Source organism: Oryzias latipes, chromosome 5, assembly GCF_002234675.1.
Source record: "Oryzias latipes chromosome 5, ASM223467v1".
In the NCBI taxonomy this organism is placed as follows: domain Eukaryota; kingdom Metazoa; phylum Chordata; class Actinopteri; order Beloniformes; family Adrianichthyidae; genus Oryzias; species Oryzias latipes.
This window is the reverse complement of record NC_019863.2, coordinates 20,467,891-20,488,717: the sequence shown is the minus strand read 5'-3', so window position 1 is coordinate 20,488,717 and position 20,827 is coordinate 20,467,891. Positions and strand designations below refer to the sequence as shown.

At 40.4% G+C, this 20,827-nt stretch overlaps 2 protein-coding genes across 4 annotated transcripts in view; one reads left to right on the top strand and one right to left on the bottom strand.

Annotated features, from left to right (window-relative positions):
• The window catches only part of rnf123 (ring finger protein 123), a 95,269-nt gene that overhangs the window by 35,800 nt on the left and 38,642 nt on the right, over nucleotides 1-20,827 (bottom strand). For all 3 annotated transcript variants that reach the window (XM_020703375.2, XM_011475239.3, XM_023955090.1), the window contains one exon: nucleotides 20,016-20,100. In XM_020703375.2, coding sequence (XP_020559034.1) covers nucleotides 20,016-20,100 — 85 coding nt within the window. The remainder of the gene's footprint in view (nucleotides 1-20,015; nucleotides 20,101-20,827) is intronic.
• On the top strand, nucleotides 351-11,698 carry amigo3 (adhesion molecule with Ig like domain 3). The gene is made up of 2 exons (XM_020703377.2): nucleotides 351-2,631; nucleotides 11,045-11,698. The coding sequence occupies exons 1-2, from the start codon at nucleotides 1,234-1,236 to the stop codon at nucleotides 11,114-11,116; spliced, it is 1,470 nt and encodes a 489-aa protein (XP_020559036.1). The 5' UTR covers nucleotides 351-1,233; the 3' UTR covers nucleotides 11,117-11,698.

Genomic DNA, 20,827 nt, shown 5'->3' with positions numbered 1-20,827 from the left:
CAATAGAAGCCATATAGTATGTTTTTTTTTTTTTGTCTGAAAGATGCTCATAGATGCCAGATTTCTTTATAGCAGTTGTATAAATGACTCAGTAACATGTCAGATCAGATATGTACTGTCACACGGTGTGCAGAACAACCAGTCTAAGTCCAGTCCACAAGTGAGCTGAGGAGGAGGAGGTGGACAGAGGAAAATCTGCCCCACAGATCTTCTTCTGTGGCGACATAAGCCATCAGAGAGGAAGAAAACTAGTGGGAAGGAAACCGAATTAGACAGAAAGTGAGCAGAGCAGTAAAAAAAAAAAAAGAAAAGAAGAGAGGAGGAGGGTCTGAGGGAGGGGGGAAGCCACGGGGAGGTGGGTTAAAGCCAAACGGAGGAGAGGAAGAGGAGAGGTGGAGCTGGGAAAGCACCAGAAGCGGCAGACGGAGCGTACAAACGTGCTGCGAATAGACGGAGGCAGAATCGACAGCAAGCAGCTTCAACACACACAGACGTTCATGGGCATTCACTCCAGTACACATTCCTGACATCTAGGCTGGACTAAGAACAAGTTTGCATTCTGCCTTGTCGAGGGTTAGAGGAGACGATGAAGAGCAGGGGAGACGGCGCTCGCCAGCGTGCCTTCTGTTAGGGATTTCACTCAGAAGAACGCCCTCACCCCGCTGCTGCGCAGAGAGGTGCGGCGGGAGCAGCAAAGCGTGGAACCACTGAGTGAATCAAGCCAAGTGGACAGGATGATCCTGATACTCTGTGTGGAAAAAGGGGTGATGCTCAAACTCAGAGGAGGAGGGGAGAGTCTGCAGATGGGACAATAAGAACCTCTTGGGATGAAGAAGGTGAGAGGAATTCTGTTTCCATAACCAGGAAAATAATCAGGGGAAGATGCTGGAATATTGTAACGGACCTGAACATCCTCTTCGCAAACTTCTGCCAGGACTTCTGTAGCAACTCTGAACTGAACGTGTCTGCTGGATAACTGTGATTCTTTCATTTCTTCTTCTTGTTTGCTGCACCTGGGCTGCCCCCATCCAAACAAGTAAAGGGGCAGGTCTCACAGTTCGGGCTGAAAATAGAAAATGAAAAAGCTGCGGTGTTTTGTGTTTGTGGGAGGGGGGGTGCTATCTTTGTGTCTTCATGAAATGAATCGTTAAACCCAGAGGATGTGACAGGAAGAACTGCAGCAGCTCCTCAGAAGTAACAGACCTTCACTGGAGATCGGGTGCTGGCGGCGCCATGCTGCACGTTGATGGTCACGCAGGGTTTCTTCAGGAGGTGCAGGCACCGTCATGGTGGTCCACTGCTTTGCTGATGGTTTGTCTGCAGCTGCCCTGCCTGAACCTTGTACGGGCTGACGCTAACCTGTCTCAAGGAGGATGTCTGAGAGCCTCGGACATCCTGAGCTGCACCGCTTTGGGTCTGAACCAGGTTCCCTTGGAGCTACCGGTCTCAACCGTCACTCTGGATCTGAGTCACAATAAGATAGAGGAGCTGAAAAGTGGTGACTTTGAGGGACTCCTTCAGTTAGAGACCTTACGTTTAGCGCACAACCAGCTGACTACCATCCAGCCATGGGCATTCAGGAACTCCTCTGGGGCTCTGCTCCAACACCTGGACCTATCGTCCAATCAGCTTCGTGTTTTGGAGCAGCACTTTTTTCAGGAGCTCTCTGGACTTCGGGAACTTCTGCTTTTCAACAATCGGATGGTGCGCGTGGAGACTGCAGCCCTGGATGGACTCAGAAATCTCCACAAGGCCTACCTCAGCCATAACCGCCTCACGGACTTCCCCTTCTTCACTATTCAAAAGCACAGCCACCCTCACCTGTCCATGTTGGACTTGTCCTCCAATCGGCTCTTCAAACTGCCGCTGGAGGACATAAAGAACCTGCCAGAGCTGGTCCAGAAGGGACTATACCTGCACAACAACTCGCTGCTGTGCGAGTGCTCTATGTTCACACTGATGAGGTTTTATGAGCAGAGGGGCTTTGCCTCTATTAAACATTTCCGGGAGGAATACATCTGTATGATCAACGGGATCCAGAGGGGCATTCTGCGCTTCCTCCTGCACAGTCACTACTTTGACAAATGCAACCTGACAGTGAAGATCCCGGCGCTGATGGAGCAGGAGAGCAATGTCTTGGTGAAAGAAGGGGCGGCCCTGCTGCTTCATTGCATAACCACCCTGTCCAGCCACAGCATCACCTTCTTCTGGGTCACACCAAACTTAGAATATGTGGCCCTACCAGGAAACAATGGGTCTTTAAAAATGTTCCCTAATGGCAGTCTGGAGATCGTGGAGGCACGGGAAAGGGACTCTGGCATTTTCTTGTGTGTGGCTCAGGACCGGCAGCAGAACGAAACCTGGGAGGTCAACGTGACCGTGGTGGGGCACCATGGCGAGGACCATGAGCCATTCAACACAGGCTTCACCACCCTACTGGGCTGCGTGGTGAGCCTGGTTCTGGTACTCATGTACCTTTATCTGACACCCTGCCGCTGTCCACCATGCTGCAGGGCCCGCCCAGCAACCACCGCCACTCCAAGTCAGGCCAACGAAGGTGTGGCTGGAAGTGCTCAGTCCTCTATTCTTACCCCAACCCCACCAACCACTACCGAGGGCCCAGGTCGAAAGGTTAGTAATAACAAGCATGTGGTTTTTTTGGAGCCAATCAAAGAGCAGCAGAACGGCAGACTGAGGGCGGGGCTGGGTTTGCTGCTGGGCATGGATCAGCCAAAGCAGAGGGGCGGGGAGACAGACTCCTTTATGTGCGTCTTCTCAGACAAGTCATGCTGCCACAGGGACACGACCTGCTGAGAGGCACACTGGATGGCACTTTACCCTTTCCTCCTTCACCTTCCCATTACCCCCCACCCATCCACACAAAAAAACACCCCCAACCCCTTGCAACCAACAGACCCGAGCATGAGAGTACTCCTTTAAGACTGAAAGCAGTACCGCCTGCTGTTTGAGCCGTCTAAATCATCCAAGTGCAATTTCTAGAGATCTGACACTGTTACCCAAACGTTAGCGCTGCCCTGAGTCGGCCTGCCAAGCCCAAAGACAGAACCACGTTGAAGGGCTAAGGCAGGGGAACCCTCCATGACAGCAGAAAGAGGTGGCTGTACCAAGCCGTAACCAAAGAAAGAGAGCGGGGAGGGGTTGTCAGAACCGACCGAGGAGAGGATGCGCCACCATGAGCATGACCTGCTGCTAGAAAACATCCCTTTAAGCACGGCTTGTACCTTTAAGAAATATTTGCTACAGATGCCTTCTTTACTAAAACAGCGGAGGGGAAAACGAATAACTTTTCCGTTTTGTGTGATCAGAGGAACAAACCCCAGCGTACGGCTCCATCACAGCACCAGACGAGAAGAGGAGCTTTTAGCAGCTAAAGTTAGAAAGCCTTTTTGACAGCATCTTGCCGTCTCAATTCCTGTCACTAAGAATCAGACACGAACAGGAAATGAATAAATGAAAGATCAGCTGTCATCTACCATAAGGGATTTTTTTTTAAGCTGTATTAATGTGTGTTCTTCTTTTTTAAGCTTGTTTAAGTCAAATTATGTCAAACTGTGGTGGGTTAGTGGGGTATTTCTATTAGACTGTTGTTTTTGCACTGACCGCCCCACCCCCCACTCATCTGTCGTCCTGTTTGTCTGTTAATAAACCTGCCTGTCTGCTTGTCCACCTTGAGTCTTGCTCATTGATTCAGCCATATGTGAATGTGCACAGCCACAACGTCCGACAGAAAACCATGCAGCAACCTCAGTGCCCCGGCTCAGAGGGAGAGGAGTTGTAAGTAAGGTTGAGACAACTGGAGTGAAGATAAAAGCAGTCAAATCACAAGAAATCAGATCAACTTAATCTTAATGTTGGGTTTTGACAGAAGAGTTGATCCCAATCTTCTGTGATGAATTTACACTGCTGCTCATTAAGACTGTTTACGTGACCATGCAAACCTGATGTCTGGAATTACTCAGATGATTGTAATAATCACAATTGACTCATGAATGTGCACTTCAGAAAATCTGACCATTTAAAAGCCTGGTTAACAGGCTCCAGAGCAATATTTATATATTATTTTAGTTTGTATACGTAGAAATTTGGATCAGAATTTCCGTTTTGTTTATGAATTCTGGTCTCAGAACTACAGCTTATAGATCTGCAAAATAGGCACCAACCTTCTGCTGCCCTTCAGGTACGCCACCACTGTCAAAGAAGTCAGATCATTGGCAACAAATTTATGTCTATACTAAAGATTTCGCAACATAGTCGCTCATGTTGAACAATTGTTTTTATTTTTTTGTATTTTGTCTTAAGTTTCGATTGCTCAACACACCCAACGGGGTGCTACATAATTGAGGTCACAGCTTTGGAGGATCTCAGCCCGTCAAATTTAGCAATAACACCTGATCGATGCCACACCAGAATCTACTGAGCTGTGCTCTGAAATGTTTCTGCAAGTCGACCTCGGCATTGCTCACCTAATTGTGTTTAAGCAGGAATTGAGCAGATAACAGAAGCAAAAACCAATCAGACCCAGGGGGATTCAAACACACTCAAATACCTGTAGACCATTAAGGTTTGTATCCCTCTGGTTATTGATTTATGCTTAAATCCATGTTTGACAACTGACAAACCAAAAACGAAGAAAAAACTTTAGTGCAAAACATTGATGTTCTGATACAGCAAAGTACTTTGCTTTTTAAAACTAGTATTTAAAAGTTTAGTAAATTCCTGTTTTGATATTAAAAACTAGATCACATAGAAATAACTAATTGATTTGGCTGTTTATTTAAATGAAGATTTAAAGAATGTCCCATCCATCCAACACTTAGCAGCAGTTTCTGCATTTTATCAGGTGTGGTGGCCTTTCACAACTGCCTTCATGCATAAATATAACATAAAACAAGACAAATAGTTAAAGCTTTGTTTCAAAAGCAGTCGTAGAGGCAGCTAAACCAGATCTTAACGTCAGAGCTGCAAGTTTGGAATAAAAACAGGATTCTCTATGTGAACACCTCTGTTAAAGTAAACCAGTAATCGATCTAAAGATTCTTCAGTGCACATTCTGCTGATAAAATCTATTTAATAGATACCAAACAAAATACCTACACTGAGCAAAGACCTCCAGCCAGAAACAAGCTGAAAGTTGCAGGCAGATTATAGTCTCTGCTCACATGACATCAGCTCTTCTTATGCCCCTGAAATAAACAGCTTCTTCAGAACAGATCCTTCTCAGGTTCTGTTTATTGGAAAGACCGATTTGGAGGAAAATTTTGAAAACAATATATGGCTTCTATTGTTGGTTCAACAATTGTCCTTTAGCTGTGCAGAAAACATGCAATCGTGTGAAAACTTTAAAGATACCTAAGATTCTCTCTAGATAGTATTTTTTGCTTTCCCCAGTTGTCTCTGAAACACCTCCTCAAATCACCATCCAGCCTCAAACCTATCCTCCTTTTTGGTCTTAATCCAAAAACTGTGTTTTCTTAAGACTCTACAGCCCGTTAACAAAGCATTTAAACTTATAAAAGCTCTTCTTTCTTCAAACTGTTCACACACATTTAAATTACAGCCTGAGAGAACAAGCATCTTTGTAGCTCACCCAGATGGGCAGAGCGTTTATATCAAAGTGGACTTTAGGAGATTAAAATAACACTGAGAACCTGCACAGTTCCTTTCTGTGTCTTACTTACAGCTCATGTTTTAGACTTGGATCCAACTCTGATGAACAGGACTGTCAATCACAGCCTTGTTTCTGCCTCCTCAGCAGATTCTTAAAGCCTGACATAGAGAGTTGCAGAGGAGGAGGAGTGTTGGCAGGAAGAAGGAACAAACACATGAGGGGAGGCTGATGAAAGGATGGAGAAAATGAGGCAAGATAATAATGATGAGGAGAGTGGAATGCTGTAGAGTTCAGATCCATCTGTGTGATTTCCTATGTCCTGTTGAGTCGCATTACACAAACATTCGGTAGCACCGTGATGGCCATCATCATCATCCTAGTGCTGCTGAGTACCTAGAAGGAAGTGGGAGCAGATTCATGGGCAGAGTCACATCCATCACCTCACTCTAACAGCCCCTCAGAGGTCAGATGGATTTACCGCCTGCAGCTTCAGCACCAGGTTGAGTTGGCGTCAAGAGAAATGCGATCCACGGATTTTATCGATCTATACCTACACTAGCAGGTTAAAATACATTGATAAAATTGGCGTCTGTAAGGCCTATGTCACATGCGCCCCACGGGGGGGACGACAACAACTACAGGTGCTGCAGGTTTTTGTGGTCTGGGCCTGTGGGGTTTTTTTAAGAGAGAGGAGCGGCTGTATCTTAGGGGAGCACAGGAGCGTCTTCCAGGTGTTAGCTTAGGTGTTAGCTCCTCCCACATGGGTCTGGAGCATCAAATTTATTAACATATTAACACATTTTTGGACATGCATCGAGCAGCAAATTTGATGCGTGTTGAAATACAGGCATCCAACGTGAATTTGATGCACAAATCGCATTTGGTCTGATCGCAGCATAGTTGTTAATAAGATGTGCGTACTAGCCTGTACTGACTGCACATGAACGCCGCATGCAGGGGGTATGGACGTGATACGTAAGTGACTGTAGGACGCCTGTATAAAAACGATGCTCTAATGGTCTACTTTCCTACTTATCACTTGAACGGCATTAATGGGCCCCTTTTGCAGTGTTCAGGTTTTGGGGTAGAAACTAACTTCACACGTACATGGTATGTAAGTGTTTTCTAAGACCTGTCACCCACAGCATATCCATAGAAAGAAATATGCCTAAAAGATTTTTGCTTGGCATTATTCATCCTATAGGAAATTGTATTATACATTAACATCAAGCTAGCGGACTTTGGCTTTACTGTTTTTATGTATTAATTAGGTTAACAGAAAAGGAAAGGCATAAAAGATCTATCTATACTCTTATGGATCGATTATTGATTTATTAAACTTGAATTGATTCATTTCGATTAATAGATTTCATCAACCAAGCCCTAAAGTCAAACTTTAAATGTTCAGGTATAGCATTTTTCTGCCTATGACCGGCATTTTGCAAATGTTTCTCTTCATTGCAGTCACACATCTTGATTGTAAGTTTGTAGATTAAGACTCTAAACACAAAACACTTCACACTAAAGCTCTCTATTAACTCATGTAATTAGTTCTACAAGAATTTGTTCCATTTTCAGTTCTAATGTTGGGTTTCCGCCAATGCCAGTTTAATAGAAATACCTTGAGTTTTCAGAGACAAACCAGAGGTCCAAAAGATGTTCAAGCTCTCAAGCTGAGATCATCAGCACCTGCAGACATTAAGGTCTCTGCAGGGGGGGAGGGGAGATATAAAGTTCTGCTGGAAATAATTTTGATAGAGGAATCAGCAGCGTCACTGGGAAGTTATGAGCCAGTGGCAGCAGTCCAGGATTCATCTTGCTAATCTGACAATTCACAGACAGCAAAGGTTCTCCAAAGCAGAACACAGAAACTGCTGTGAGCACCGTCATCGGCTCTTCTCAAACACGGATTCTCCTGGATTCCCTCCTAAAATGCTGGCAGAACAGCCACGTTGTCATGGCAACTCATCTGGGTCAACTTCAACGCAGACAGATTGGCATGCAGAGTTTAAAAAGCCTGTTCTCAGGAAATCCATCAAGTAAATGTAGTTATGGAGTCATAGAGGGGGTTCAGGCGTCTGCTCGGGACGGATCTATGTTCCATGAGGGCTAAAGATCGATGCCAATGACTGCCTGTTGGATCTCTGAGAAAGGCTGCTGGCAGGGGCCTTGTGAGAGCAGTGTGGGGTCCACCTGTCAGGAGGCCCGACACAGCTCTGTCTGTTTATTCTAAGGCCATGTTTGCTTCAGATAAAGCGCATAAACCCAGTTTGAGGAGGAGTCGCGTCATGGTTAAACCGCATGAGGAGCGCTTCCTGCTCCTCCTCACATGAACAGGTGCTTGTTCTAAGCTGTGTAAACAGTTATTGTTGGTTGAAAGCTGAAGTCAAACAGCAGTTGGATTAAGCACAGAGATGAAGAACACGACAGCTCAAAGGAGATGAAGAACACGACAGCTCAAAGGAGATGAAGAACACGAAAGCGACAAAGGGTCTGTGATGGCAGACTTCTGCTTCAAATCTTTGAATCACATCTTTTTTTTTTTAAACCCTTATGTCAAGCGGGCAGAAATAAAGTAAAAAAATTAAAATAGCAATCAATTGAACTCAGTTATGGGCCACAAGATGATCTGACAAATCTTTCTTGATCCCATTTTGCATCAAATCAAATTGTAGATGAATATGTTCATGACCTTTAAAGTCTAAATCAAACTAAAAGAGGTTTGTGATGACGCCCAATGCAGCATTCCTCTGGATTTACAGCATCTGAGGATCAATCCAACTCCTCCTCCTCCTCGATCTAAGAACCAAGACTAAGATCTTTCAAAGTCTTCCTCCTCCCCAAACTCTGCTTAGCTAAACCGCCATTCTGGCTTGTTTCAGACTCCTCAAACACACTCCGTTCATCCACCTGTAACTCTACTATTATTATTACTCTACTATTCTGTTAAACTAAGTGCATAGAAGACCAGATTTTTTAAAGAAACTTGATGATTGCGTTAAAAAAAGGTTCCTTTAAGGATTTAAGTGTAATTGAGTTCTTTGTCACAGTCAGCTGCCAATCTACGTTTGTTTTTTTAATTCTGGTTTTTGACTCTTCTGACAGACTGTAGTCTTATAGAGAATGAATGAAAGTGCATAATGAGCTGCACAGACGTATTTATTCAGGGGATTGAGTCCATCTACTGACTGTTAGTAATGAGTTCAGCTAAAGAAATCATATCAAATTAACCACCTTCTTTTTAAGATGATAAAAGAAGTGCACTAAAGAGTTTTAATGATGCCGTTTTACAGCATTGGATCCATTTGTAATAAAACATTGCATCTACACTAATAAATATTTTACTTTCACCTCAGAATTTAAACTTTACCTTTAAATGTTTTTATTAAACTAAAAACATGTGAAGCAGAGGAAGTAAAGTAATAAGCCCACCAGTTATTCTTTATTTAATTGAATTTGCTGTCTTTTCAGCACGTACAAGTTCAATGAAACCTTTCCTTAGAAGGTAAAGGTGGAACAAAAACAAAAAAAAACATCATACATTTGCACAATGCTCAATCCTCCACTGAGGTATCTACATCCATCCATCTATCTATTCAAGCTATGGCTTCTTTTTTCCAAAATAAAGTCATCCTTTCTTTCATTAACTCAGTAGGCCATTATCTTTTTCCTCTTTTCATCCATCCATCAATTTATTAATCCAGTGCTCCATTTATCCATCTATCAGTACACCATCCACTTTTTTATCTACACACTCACATTTTCTGATGAGTGCTAAGCTGTATGGGTTCGTCCACAGAGCGTCCCCACGTGTCTAAGTGTGTTTATGTTTTGCTGGGGGTCGCGCCTGAATGAACATGAGTAAACTCTCTTCTCATCCATCAGGAAGGAATCCCCATTTGAAGCTGGTCTCGCTGCAGCGCTCCACTAAAAGACTATGAATCAAACATTCATGAGCGCAGAGAGAAAATGAAAGTCAATGCAGAAGAAGAAGCCATCACTATGCTGTCCTCCATGAATCATTAATTGTCCTAAAAGATAGGAATTCTACAGAAGAGAGAAAAAAAATGTTTACAAGCATGAACTAGGACATCACTTGGGTTAAAGCAGGAACACAAGTTTCAACATCAGTTATAAAAACCATCTGAGGCCTTGTTTCCTTGGTGATACAATAATAGTAATGATGGTTAAGGTCAATCCTCATTCATCCAGCTATTTTATTAGAAGTTATACAGCAAAGCTGAGTAGTCTTAGCTTGGGGGGACTCGAGACTCACCTCATTCAAAACTGAAAATGTGTATTTTCTGCACAAATAATTGATGACAACACACGCTTTTTCCTGTATGTGCAGTCAAGCGGCTGTATGGGAAATGACAGTGTCTAAGTTCACTAGTAACCAACAATGTGCGTGGGCGGGTGTGGTACAGAAGTCCAGCAGTAGATCAGAAGGTTGCAGGTTCAGTTCCTGCCGCTCGTGTGTAAAAGTGTTCTTAGGCAAGACAAAAGGTTAAAGGTTGGCACTGTGTATGGCAGCCATCAGTGTGTGAATGTGAGTGTACATGGCTGAATGGGGATGTGTAGTGCTTTGGAACTTAACCCTTTAACACGGAGCTTCAGGTCTGGTGTTTACATTCTTTTAGCCACCTTAACTCTTGAATTGCTTTTGCAATTTATGGAATTTCTAATGAATTCTGTCCCACAGAAAAGCGATTTTGCGCCAAATGTTATGAAACACTTTATGTTAGGAGCACTTTAAGTCATTTGTTTACATTAGTAATGTGTTGCATATTGGTGCAAAGCCGAAAGGAAAAGCCACTGCATAAAAAGTAGAAATGTTGGGGTAAGTCACAGAGGTACAGTATTTCTAAGAGTGTGTGTTATTTGGGAGGCACTAGCAACATCTGGGTGTCAAAGGGTTAATAAAAGCATTTTTAAGAATACGCCATTTACAATAAGTGCTAAAAATGCTTTGATAAGTGATCCAATTGCCAAACAGATTTTGTTTTAAAAGTCTAATACGATAAATAAACTAAACTCATTAAATGCATAAATACAGTTACTAAGAAAATGGCCTTAAAATACTTTGAAAATGAGAAAATGGTGAGATAGAAGCCACTAAATGCACCAAAAATGTGCGTTTTTTTTTAAATCATTCCTAAATTTTGTAAGCCTGAATGATTCTTTCAGATTAAAAAGGGGCTAAAGTTCTAAACACTCAAAATACATTTGTTTTACAGGAGTAGATCTATTATCAAGACAGGGATGGTTGATTGTAAAATGTCTCTTTTTTGAGAGAAACACTAATTAGTGACTGTTCACTGACTGGTTATTATTCCTGACAGTCAACCTTCTTTTGTGTTTTTCTTTTTCATGCCTCTTCCCCCCCCCCGACCCTGCCTGCCTCCTCTTCCTCAGGTCTATTCCTCAAATCTCTACTCTGTTCTTCCACCTTACATCTCTCCTCCATCTGAATCTCTATCCCTGTAACGTCTCTCTGTCTTGAGCCTTGCCCAGCCTCTTTTCCTGAACGCCTGCATCGTCTCCACAGCGACGGACAGCCAGGAGCAGGACAGGCAGACCGGCCCACCTGTGTGCCGGCATCTTCTCACATGAACACAGACTCACTTTGCATCTTTTGAGAAACATGTTACTTCACACATACAACCATCACAAAGCAGTGCATGCTGGGAAATGTAATCCTGACTGATCAGGACTCATTTTTATGAACAACATTGTGAAGAGAAGGAGCTGAGGAGCAGCCCTAGTGGTCCTGTGATGATGAGGACTTTCAGTAAACCTTATAAAAGCATGCGTCTGTACTCAAGCCTCTAAGTCACAAATCACAAAACATCTGAACATTCCTCATAGTCTGCAAAAACATTGTTGCTGTCCAGTAGGATGGCATCATTCTGCCATAACCAAGTGCATAAATACATGTTAGGATAAGCAACCCCTCAGAAACAGCAGCTGGGTCACCACAGTGAAGGTTACACATGTCTCACAGGATTCTGTTCTGGTTCTGATTAGTTTTTTTTCCCCCGTTTATTTTAATAAAAAGGATAAAAGCCATTTCCTCCAACAGAACTTTAAAGAATAAAGGTAATATTTGGTCCACCATCCGCTGCGCCTTTTTAATGCTTTTTAATTAAGGTTCTTGTATAAAACGCAGCAGGACCGTGACAGACGTCAGCCTGGTGGGGGAGGGGGGTTCGATGCTGCAGCCTTCGAGATAAAACATCTAATTAGTGCTGCACCTCTGCTTTTTGTTAATTAATCTGTCTAAAAATGAAAAGGGCAAGCAGCTTGATTCACAAAAGACACTGATGAGCCGAGCAACATTTGTTCTCCCTTGATGAGCAAAACTCATCAAAGAATGTTAAACCACCACCTGATGGCGCTGTGATGAGTTCTGATTGGTGACTAGCCGACTGACTAAACTCACACCTGCACAGAAAAATCTCCAACTTCCCTTTTAGTTAAACAGAAAATATTAATATTTCAGTACTAAATAACAATAAATTAATATGTTCTGGACAAATATCTCTCTGCAAACGGTATCAATTTCTCATGGCCACAAATATAAGACTATATGAGAACTGGACTGAGGGACTCCCCCCCCCCCTCATGTATTGAACTGAGACACCTGCTGGTTCCAAGATACAATATTCTCACAGACTTTTGAAAAATAAACTCAGTCATTCTATTTGTCAGAATTACCATTCTTGCCCTGCTATCTTTTTTTAAAGGGCCTATATAATCTTTTTTGAGCTTTTAAGTGTATTATAATGTTAAGTCCTCACGTAAACGATCCCCAAGCAGTATTTTAATCCATTAATGTTTCTCTGAGTATTCCTCTGAAAAACATGCGATCTGAGTATCAGCCCCTCCCAATCCAGGAAAACGGGTGGGTGTGACGTAGATAAGTGGGGAAGAGCCCCTTCCAAGAAGAGTCTGCTCTGCCAGCACCGCCCCCAGGCTAACACACGCACACTTGTTGCAGTGTTTGTCAAATACGCTTTCATTTTATATGCAGAATATGTACATCAATCCTTGAAAATGCTTAATCCTGAGCAAAAATATTACGTACAATTTGTAAAAATAAATTTAAAAAGAGTAAATCTAAAGTCAAATTTTAAAAAAGTTATGATTTTCTGTAAAGATTGACACACATATTTGAATCATACTAAAATGTGAAAACAGTTACTGAACATCAAATCAGAACCTTAAAGTTAAAAAGATGTTTCAACAACTTCTTTCTTCTGAAAAAAAATAAATAACTAAATAAAAAACCTGCTGGTGAAACATCACTAAAGACAAATGTTTCTCAAAATTTCACATCAAAGTCAAAGAGTCAGCCAGGAAATCCTCCCGTGACCCCTCCCAGCCTCAGCGGGACATGGCTACATCCTGAAACACAATCCCTTCATTCAGCTGATGGGCGGAGGAGGCAGTGAGTCCACGCGGCAATAAAACCTCCAACGGACTGAGAGGGTGGAAAAAGTCTAATGCTTCGGTGCTGCTGAGCCAATTATCCGCGCTCTCAATCTAATCTGTGGAAGGCTGCGAGCTGCCTCGCTGTCTTTGAGCCCAGATAATGGACCGTAATTAGTGGCATCAATCCCTTCACCATGGAGGAGGGGCGTGGAGAGCTGATGGACAGATGAAAGCTCAGAGTGAACGTCCGAGGAGGAGCAGGAATGAAGGCTGTCAGAGAAGTGATGAAGGAGGAAGAAGAGTAAGCCGCAACTGGAGATTTTCATGATTTAAATAATCGACACAGATAGCAAATCTCTAAATCTGATCAGAGGAAGGCGAGAGCGGGACGAGGAGGAGAGGGAAGAGTGTCAGGTTCACCGTTGATCTACCGAAGAGGAGTAAGAAACTTCCTCTCACTGAAACTCCAGAGGAAGACGTTCTGATGTTAGAAGCGAACAGCATTAATCTGTCAGATTACATCCTCGCTTAGACACACAGTTAAACTTCTTTGACCATTTCAATGTTTTGATGATTATTTTCAGGTCTCCACTCTGAAAGTCCCAAAGCAAAATCAAATTAAACCCCTTAACGTCTGAATTCCTTTCCACCTGTAAAAAATATTTCACTTATCTTTTTGCTTTCGAATAGAAGCTACATTCGGTATATTTGGATCAGAATTGATTAGATGCATATTTGCATCAAAAGGGGTCAAAGGGTTAAGATAAATAAGAAAAGGAGGAAAAGAAACCCAAAACACTTTGTCTTCTGGTTTAAGCAAATGACCTCTGCCAAACTGTATAGAACAATTTAACTATAATCGCAGAAAGAAACTTTCCAACGCAGAAACACGTTTCCAACCAGAGACTCTCAATTGCTGCTAGACAGAATACATATGATATCAAAGAAAAATGGGAATTAGAACCCAACTGTAGAATAGATGACGAAGAATGGGATAATTGTGTGAGGACAGCCATAAAGGAATTAAAAGCCAACTATGGAAAGAATTTGAGTGGAAAATCAAAATGAGATTCTTTCTCACCCCTCTGTCGATCTCTAATTCTATCAGGGGTTCAAGTACAGCCATATGCTGGAGGCAATGTGGAAAGCTGTTCAAAAAAAATAAAAAAAAATATCTGTTCGAATTGTTCATGGAGTGGACTATGGGTCACATACAAACGCTCTATTTTTTAAGTCGGGTTTATTGAAAATATGAGATCTAGTGAAACTGAAAACAGCTCTCGTCATGTACAAAGCCAGATACAACTTACTTCCAATAAACTTACAGCAAATGTTCAAAGACAGAGACAGGAGTTACAATCTAAAAAAAAAACTGAATTTCAAAAAGCAGTGCATTCGAACAACAAAAAAGAAAATGTGTCTATCTACTCGTGATGTAGATTTATTGAATGGATTGGATGAAGGTTTAAAACAAATCAAAAGTTTACATGTATTCAAAAAAACCTACAAGAAGTCACCAATAGTACCGTATAAGGCCTGAAACGATTAATTAAACAAAAAATGTCACTTTAGCACAGTTGCCATGCAGAATTGTACCGTGAATGTTTTGTACACATCTGTAAATAGCAATACGCGTATTGAATACGCACATCATCAGGTTTTGTAAAAAGGGGTGGGAGCAGACAAGATTTTCTCTTCAAGCCACTCCTTTTCCAGCACACTGTATTGTTTTATGTCTTTTAAACCACTGTGTTGATTTTTCATTTGTTTTGTGTTTGAAATAAAAAACTAAACTGAAACTGAATATTTTCTTTGACTGCTATTAATGAATTTTGGAAAAATATTAAGAGGGAGATTGAAACGATGGTAAAACATGACATTCCTTTGAGTGCCCTGTCGTGTTTGCTTGGTGTCTTCCCAGGAGACTTTGGTTCTGATCATAAACTTTTTATTTTATATATATAAATGATATTTGTGATATTTCTAAGTTGTTACAGTTTGTTTTATTTGTTGATGATACTAACTTTTTCTCTTCTGGGGATAATCTGAAAACCTTAGCTAAAAGTGTTGAAATGGAAATGATAAAACTCAAAATGTGGTTTGACTACAATAAACATTGAATATAACAAAAACCAAGTTTATGGCGTTTGGTAATAAAGAAAAAACAGAAGTGACTTTGTCCATTGACAACAGAAACATAGAACAGGTGTCTGAATTTAAATTTTTAGGGATTATGTTGGATGACAAATTAACATGGAAATCTCATATATTTTATGTAAAAAATAAAGTAGCCAAGAGCCTTTTTGTTATGAACAAATCCAAATATATTTTACCATGTGATATTATGCATCTGTTATATTGCTCTTTGGTTTTACCTTATTTTACATATTGTATTGAAGTGTGGGGAAATACATATGAAACTAATATAAGGCCCTTAATTCTATTACAGAAGAGAGCTATTCGAATTATTCATAAAGCAAATTTTAGAAATCACACAAATGAACTTTTCATTAAGTCAGGTTTATTAAAACTTAAAAATGTAATTGAATTGCAGACCTTATTAGTTATGTTTAGAGCCAGAAAGAGATTTACCTGCAGACATAAAAAAGCTTTTTATTTTTACCTCAGGAGATGAAAATCATAGGAGAAAATTTGATTTCAAACAACAGATTGCTCGAACAACACTAAAGCAAAAGTGTTTGTCTATAGCAGGGGTAAAAATGTGGAATTCCCCGGAAAATCAGTTAAAAAGTTGTCAAAATATTATTCAATTTAAACGGATGTATAAAACTAAACAAATTAGTTTGTACAAACTTGACTGTTGAATGGAATTTTTGGATTGCATGTACTAAATGAATGGAATGTATTTACTGTTTATTTGAACTGCATGTGGTGAAATCTGAGCACAGGTGATGGTGTGAGAAATGTAAATATGATGCAATGTTTAAAAGGGAGCAGACAATTATAAGAATTGTATTCTTCAATTCTGCTCCCTTCCAATCATGAAAATGTTTAATAGGTAAAACAAACATGTAAACATTTGGGCATAAATAATTTTCATGAAAGGAGTAAATAAATAAATGAATGAAAAATAATAAGAAGAAAAGAAATTGGTTTCTCTTGTTCTTAAACTCAAAATCTACCTGTAGTGACTAAAATGTTCCTGCAGGGGTTCCATAATAACGTACAATTTTTCTGTGTTTCTTTTGTAGAATATTTAAAAAAAAAAGAAAAAAACATTCATTTTTCAAGGGTTAGATTTCTGCTTCAATTAATTAATACATAAATGTCTCTGCATCCATGAGGCTGTCAATGAACATTTGTGGAGTTTGAAGTTGTTGTTTTTTTACTAAATTAAAAATCATGCTGTGTCATGGAGCAGCTGGGTTCACGATAGCGACTGCAGATTCATTAAAGGGGAGAAACTGCAGCTCAGCACAGACCAGCATCTGTAGCCCGTAGAACCCGTACAGCACCAGCTTCAGCTTATTCTAGGATTTATTTAAAGCTAAAGGAGCTCATTTATGTTTCATCTCCTGACATTCAGGGTTTCTTTGGCAAAATGCTACCTCAAATTGAAGGAAACAGATCTGTGAATCAGTCTATGTCAGTGTTTTGGCCTCCAGATGTGGGGAAACTGTCCAACAGGAGCATATAAGAGCACGAGCTTTCAGGTTGGTGATGAGCCTCATGATGGGTGTGAAGCAAAAGCCTCTTTTCTACTAAATTCTAGGTCTTTTTAGGAGCTGCCGGCATTCACCAGACTGAAATGATGACTGAGGTCATTTTCGGATGAAAATAGCTGAAAGAACCAGAATAAAACCTGCATGTCTACTTAGTAGAGTTCTACCTGCAGTTGATTACAAAATATATTTGAAAAGAGGCAGAAAATAAATACCGTATATCTTTTATTCAGGCCTCTGGAAATAGAATAAAAGACGAAGAAAAAATATTTGATTAAAAATTTCAACAGATGTTTCTTGATAAAATATGACTAAGAAACCACCGAAACAAAATCAATGCGAAACAGAGAATACATTCAAAAAAATGATGAAGGGATTTATTCAATTCATTAAATTGTTCAAGTTGCCATAAGATTATTTTAGCACATTAAAAGTTTACCATTTATTGCGATTTTCGTTGATTTTTGCGATATGGATAATGCACAGCTTGAAATCAGGATAACGATAAATTCGCGATTAATCGTGCAGGCCTAAAATAAACATATATATATATACTTAAACACACACACAAACATATATATATATATACTTAAACACACACACACACACATATATATATATATATATATATATATATATATATATATATATATATATATATATATATATATATATATATATATATATATATATATATATATATATATATATATATATATATATATATCTTTTTAATGGAGAATTTAAGTTACGAATTTAGAAAGAGTGAGAGCTTTTAGGTCAGATGGAATCCAAGAGAAACTGCACCACAGCAAGCAAGATGATTACTCTTATGATTGCTCTTGTAGCTGCATCTATGTCTGATGAAGAGACAGAGGTTCTGTCAGGGATCTGTAGAACCAGGAGCTGCTGAGCTGTACGTAAACCAGACTATCAATCAGCTCGCAGCAGCCACAGAGTCCCCTCAGGAATATTAAAGAGTCAGCAGAACCAAACCATGTTGTTGTCACAATAACAGTTTGTTAGGAACAGAACTGTGGCCAGCTGGCTGCAGGATCGCATCAGCTCTGCGATGCCTTCACTGAACGCCAGAAAAAATACAAAGAGCTTAAGTCAGGTTTTTTTTCTTTAAGAATTAGGTTTTAAAAAAACGCTACAAACAACAATACCCTCTCAATAAAACAAAAATGCAGAGATATATCTAGAATTTTTCTGTCACACCCACACAATTATTTCCAATGCTAAGACAACACACATCCAAAAGTTAAGAGGCATTGCCCTTAGGCGCTTAAGTGAAGATTTCAAACAGCAAAATCATAAAATACAAAAACAACAGATCAGAAACTGGATTCTTCTATCTGAAGGATAAATAAAAACTTTAATTTCAGACCGTTTTCAATTATTATATTGTTGCTTGTTTTAATTCATACAAGAAGGCTTCTAAAAAAAAAATGCAATTTCTGTTAAATGCAGAAGAGTTTATCCTGATATAAAGTGCATAAAAGTCTCAAGCAGGTCTCTTTTCTCTTCATTGGATGCTTAATGAACGAAGAAGCTTTAGACTGTTTCGGTGAAAGGAGGAGAAAATCTGTTTTCTTAAGAATCAGCAGAACTGTGCGTAGTGATGTTAAGAGATGGCCTTTCTCAGTTAATCTCTCTGAAATAACAAAAAAATCATTTATTCCTTGCCTCCACCTGTCCATCTGTCCGTTTATTGATTCTCGTTTCCTTCCCTTCCTGTGTCTGTGCGGTCTGTTTTCCTCTCATCCATCAATTTATCCGGGCATGGATTAATGCCTGGCTACTCCCGCCTGAGCACTCTGATCAGCTCGTTCTCTCCAATTCTGTTTGTTCCTGTTTTTCTGTCCGTGTTCAAGTGAAGTGCGAGTTCATGAGAGGACGCCTCGTCATCCTCGTCCCGTCAACAAATTGAAAACAGTAGAACCAAAGATGGATGCCTGCTTTGGAGTCCTACAAGTTTATGACATAATCATTTACTGTATATATGAGAAATGGTCCCATAAAATTTTATATTTGCCCTCAAAATAAAAAAATATATAAAAATGGAAAAGAGTCTAAAATGGGACGCGAGTTTGCTCCGCCCACCTCCACAATGAGCCTGGAAAGAGTAAAAAAACACCTGTCGAGTCCACCCACCTTCCAATCATTATAAAAACCCACACTTTGCTAAAAATGCCCAACTTGAGCTTTACTAAAATGATTATAGCTTATTCAAAGAAGTTGTACCCCCTAATGGTTTTCCCAAATTCAAAATAAAGAAACAAACATTAAAAAAAGTGTTTACTGTTTTTGTGAAGTTTTTACATGAGAGTTAATGAAAAGCAGCTCCTTTTTACAACCTGCCTATGAGAAACTGCAACATTAATTAACAAAGGGTTCATTAAGGTTCAATTAGGCAATGATGAAGAGACTGCATGAGTCACTTTCAAACAGATCAGCCTGTCAGATCTGCAACTGAAACCTGCAGATCTTAATGAGCTGAGGTCAGATCTAGAGATGCAAACATTCAGGACCAACAACACCACAGAGCTGCCGCTCATCATCTGAAACAATTCAAAGTCAGAAAGGAAGTGAGCTCGAGGAGGATCAGATCCTGACCTAAAACTCCAACGTGTCCTCAAGCCCAAACCCAAGCACAGCAACTCTGTCAGCTAGAATATTTCAGAAAATCAGAACGAATCAAAGAAGAACTGGTTTTAGTGCAGCATCCAAACTTCAGATAGAAACCCAGCAGACAAAGCGTCTCCTCATCATTTCTGTGAGCTTGAAAGTTTGATCCTTCTCCTTCGAGACTGCAGCTGTAAAAGTCCACAGCTGAATCAGAAGTTAAAACTTCAGACGCAGCATAAGCTTTGTTCACAACAACATTATGTATCCATTTAGATTAAAAAGTTGCTTTGTGGCTTAATTTACTCATCTTTTTGTGTGATTTTTTTTTAAAGACGCTGCAGTTACTGAAAGAAACTACTAATATTTTTACAGCAGCGACATTTAAAAGCTGCAGCCTGTGGCTGACTAAGACAATCTTCCTTTATTTAGAAATTTAAAATCAATTTTATTTTGAAAATGTGGTGGCATCCAAAATGTTGCAGCACAAATGAAAGCTCTGTATCATGGCCTATTTTCAATTATGTTTTCCCATCATTTATGTCTAAACAGAAAAAGAAAGAGCGGTTTTCTGTTGGTCAAAGTTCTTAATATATCTCACGCGGCCTGGGAACAAGAATTAAAGAGAAGACTCATCTTACCCCTGCCGATTTCCATCCACCAGAATCCGGACAAGGATGCCTGTAACAGCCACCAGGATGGGGTAGTGGTCCACACTCTCCAGACCTGTAAACGGATACAGAAGAATGAGGCTCTCCTGCTGCTCCTCTGCCAACATCCCAAAATCTCTAGGAGAATTCATCAACATCTGAACTAGGGGTGTAAGAAAAAAATCGATTTGGCAAAATATTACGAGTTCATTATATTAATATTACCGGTAGTTCATTTGGCAATACTTGTATCGATTCTTACTTGTATACTTGTATCGAGGACGATATTTATTTAATTATTTATAAGCATCCTTCAGCGTCTGACTCTTGTTTTCCACTTCACCCTCCGACCACTAGTTGGCAGCAGAGCACACGGAGCCTTTTTGAGCAGCTCTACACCACACAAGACAACAGGAAGACCGCAGCCATAGGCAACTTGTTTCGTTGTTATGAGACATGAACTACTTAGTTTTTACTTAGGATGGGTATCAAACAGAAACTTTGTGCCATGTTGCTGCCAGTAACACACAAATATGCGGATTGTGGTGCTTTCTAGCGGCTCAGATAAAAACCAGTGAGGCACAGCAGCCTCAGCGGCTAATAGGCTAATTCACTTAGCATCGGCTAAAATGCTATCGGCAAAGCGGGCCAAAGTTCTGCAGAACCTCCTAGCAATAGATTCTTGCTTAGTGGCCCGATCAATCAGAGGGATGTGTACAACGCTCTGAAAAAAGGCCGACATCGTGGCGATCAGCGTTACTAGTTTACTGAAAGAGAAAGCGTGTGAGAAAGCTGAAGTGCAG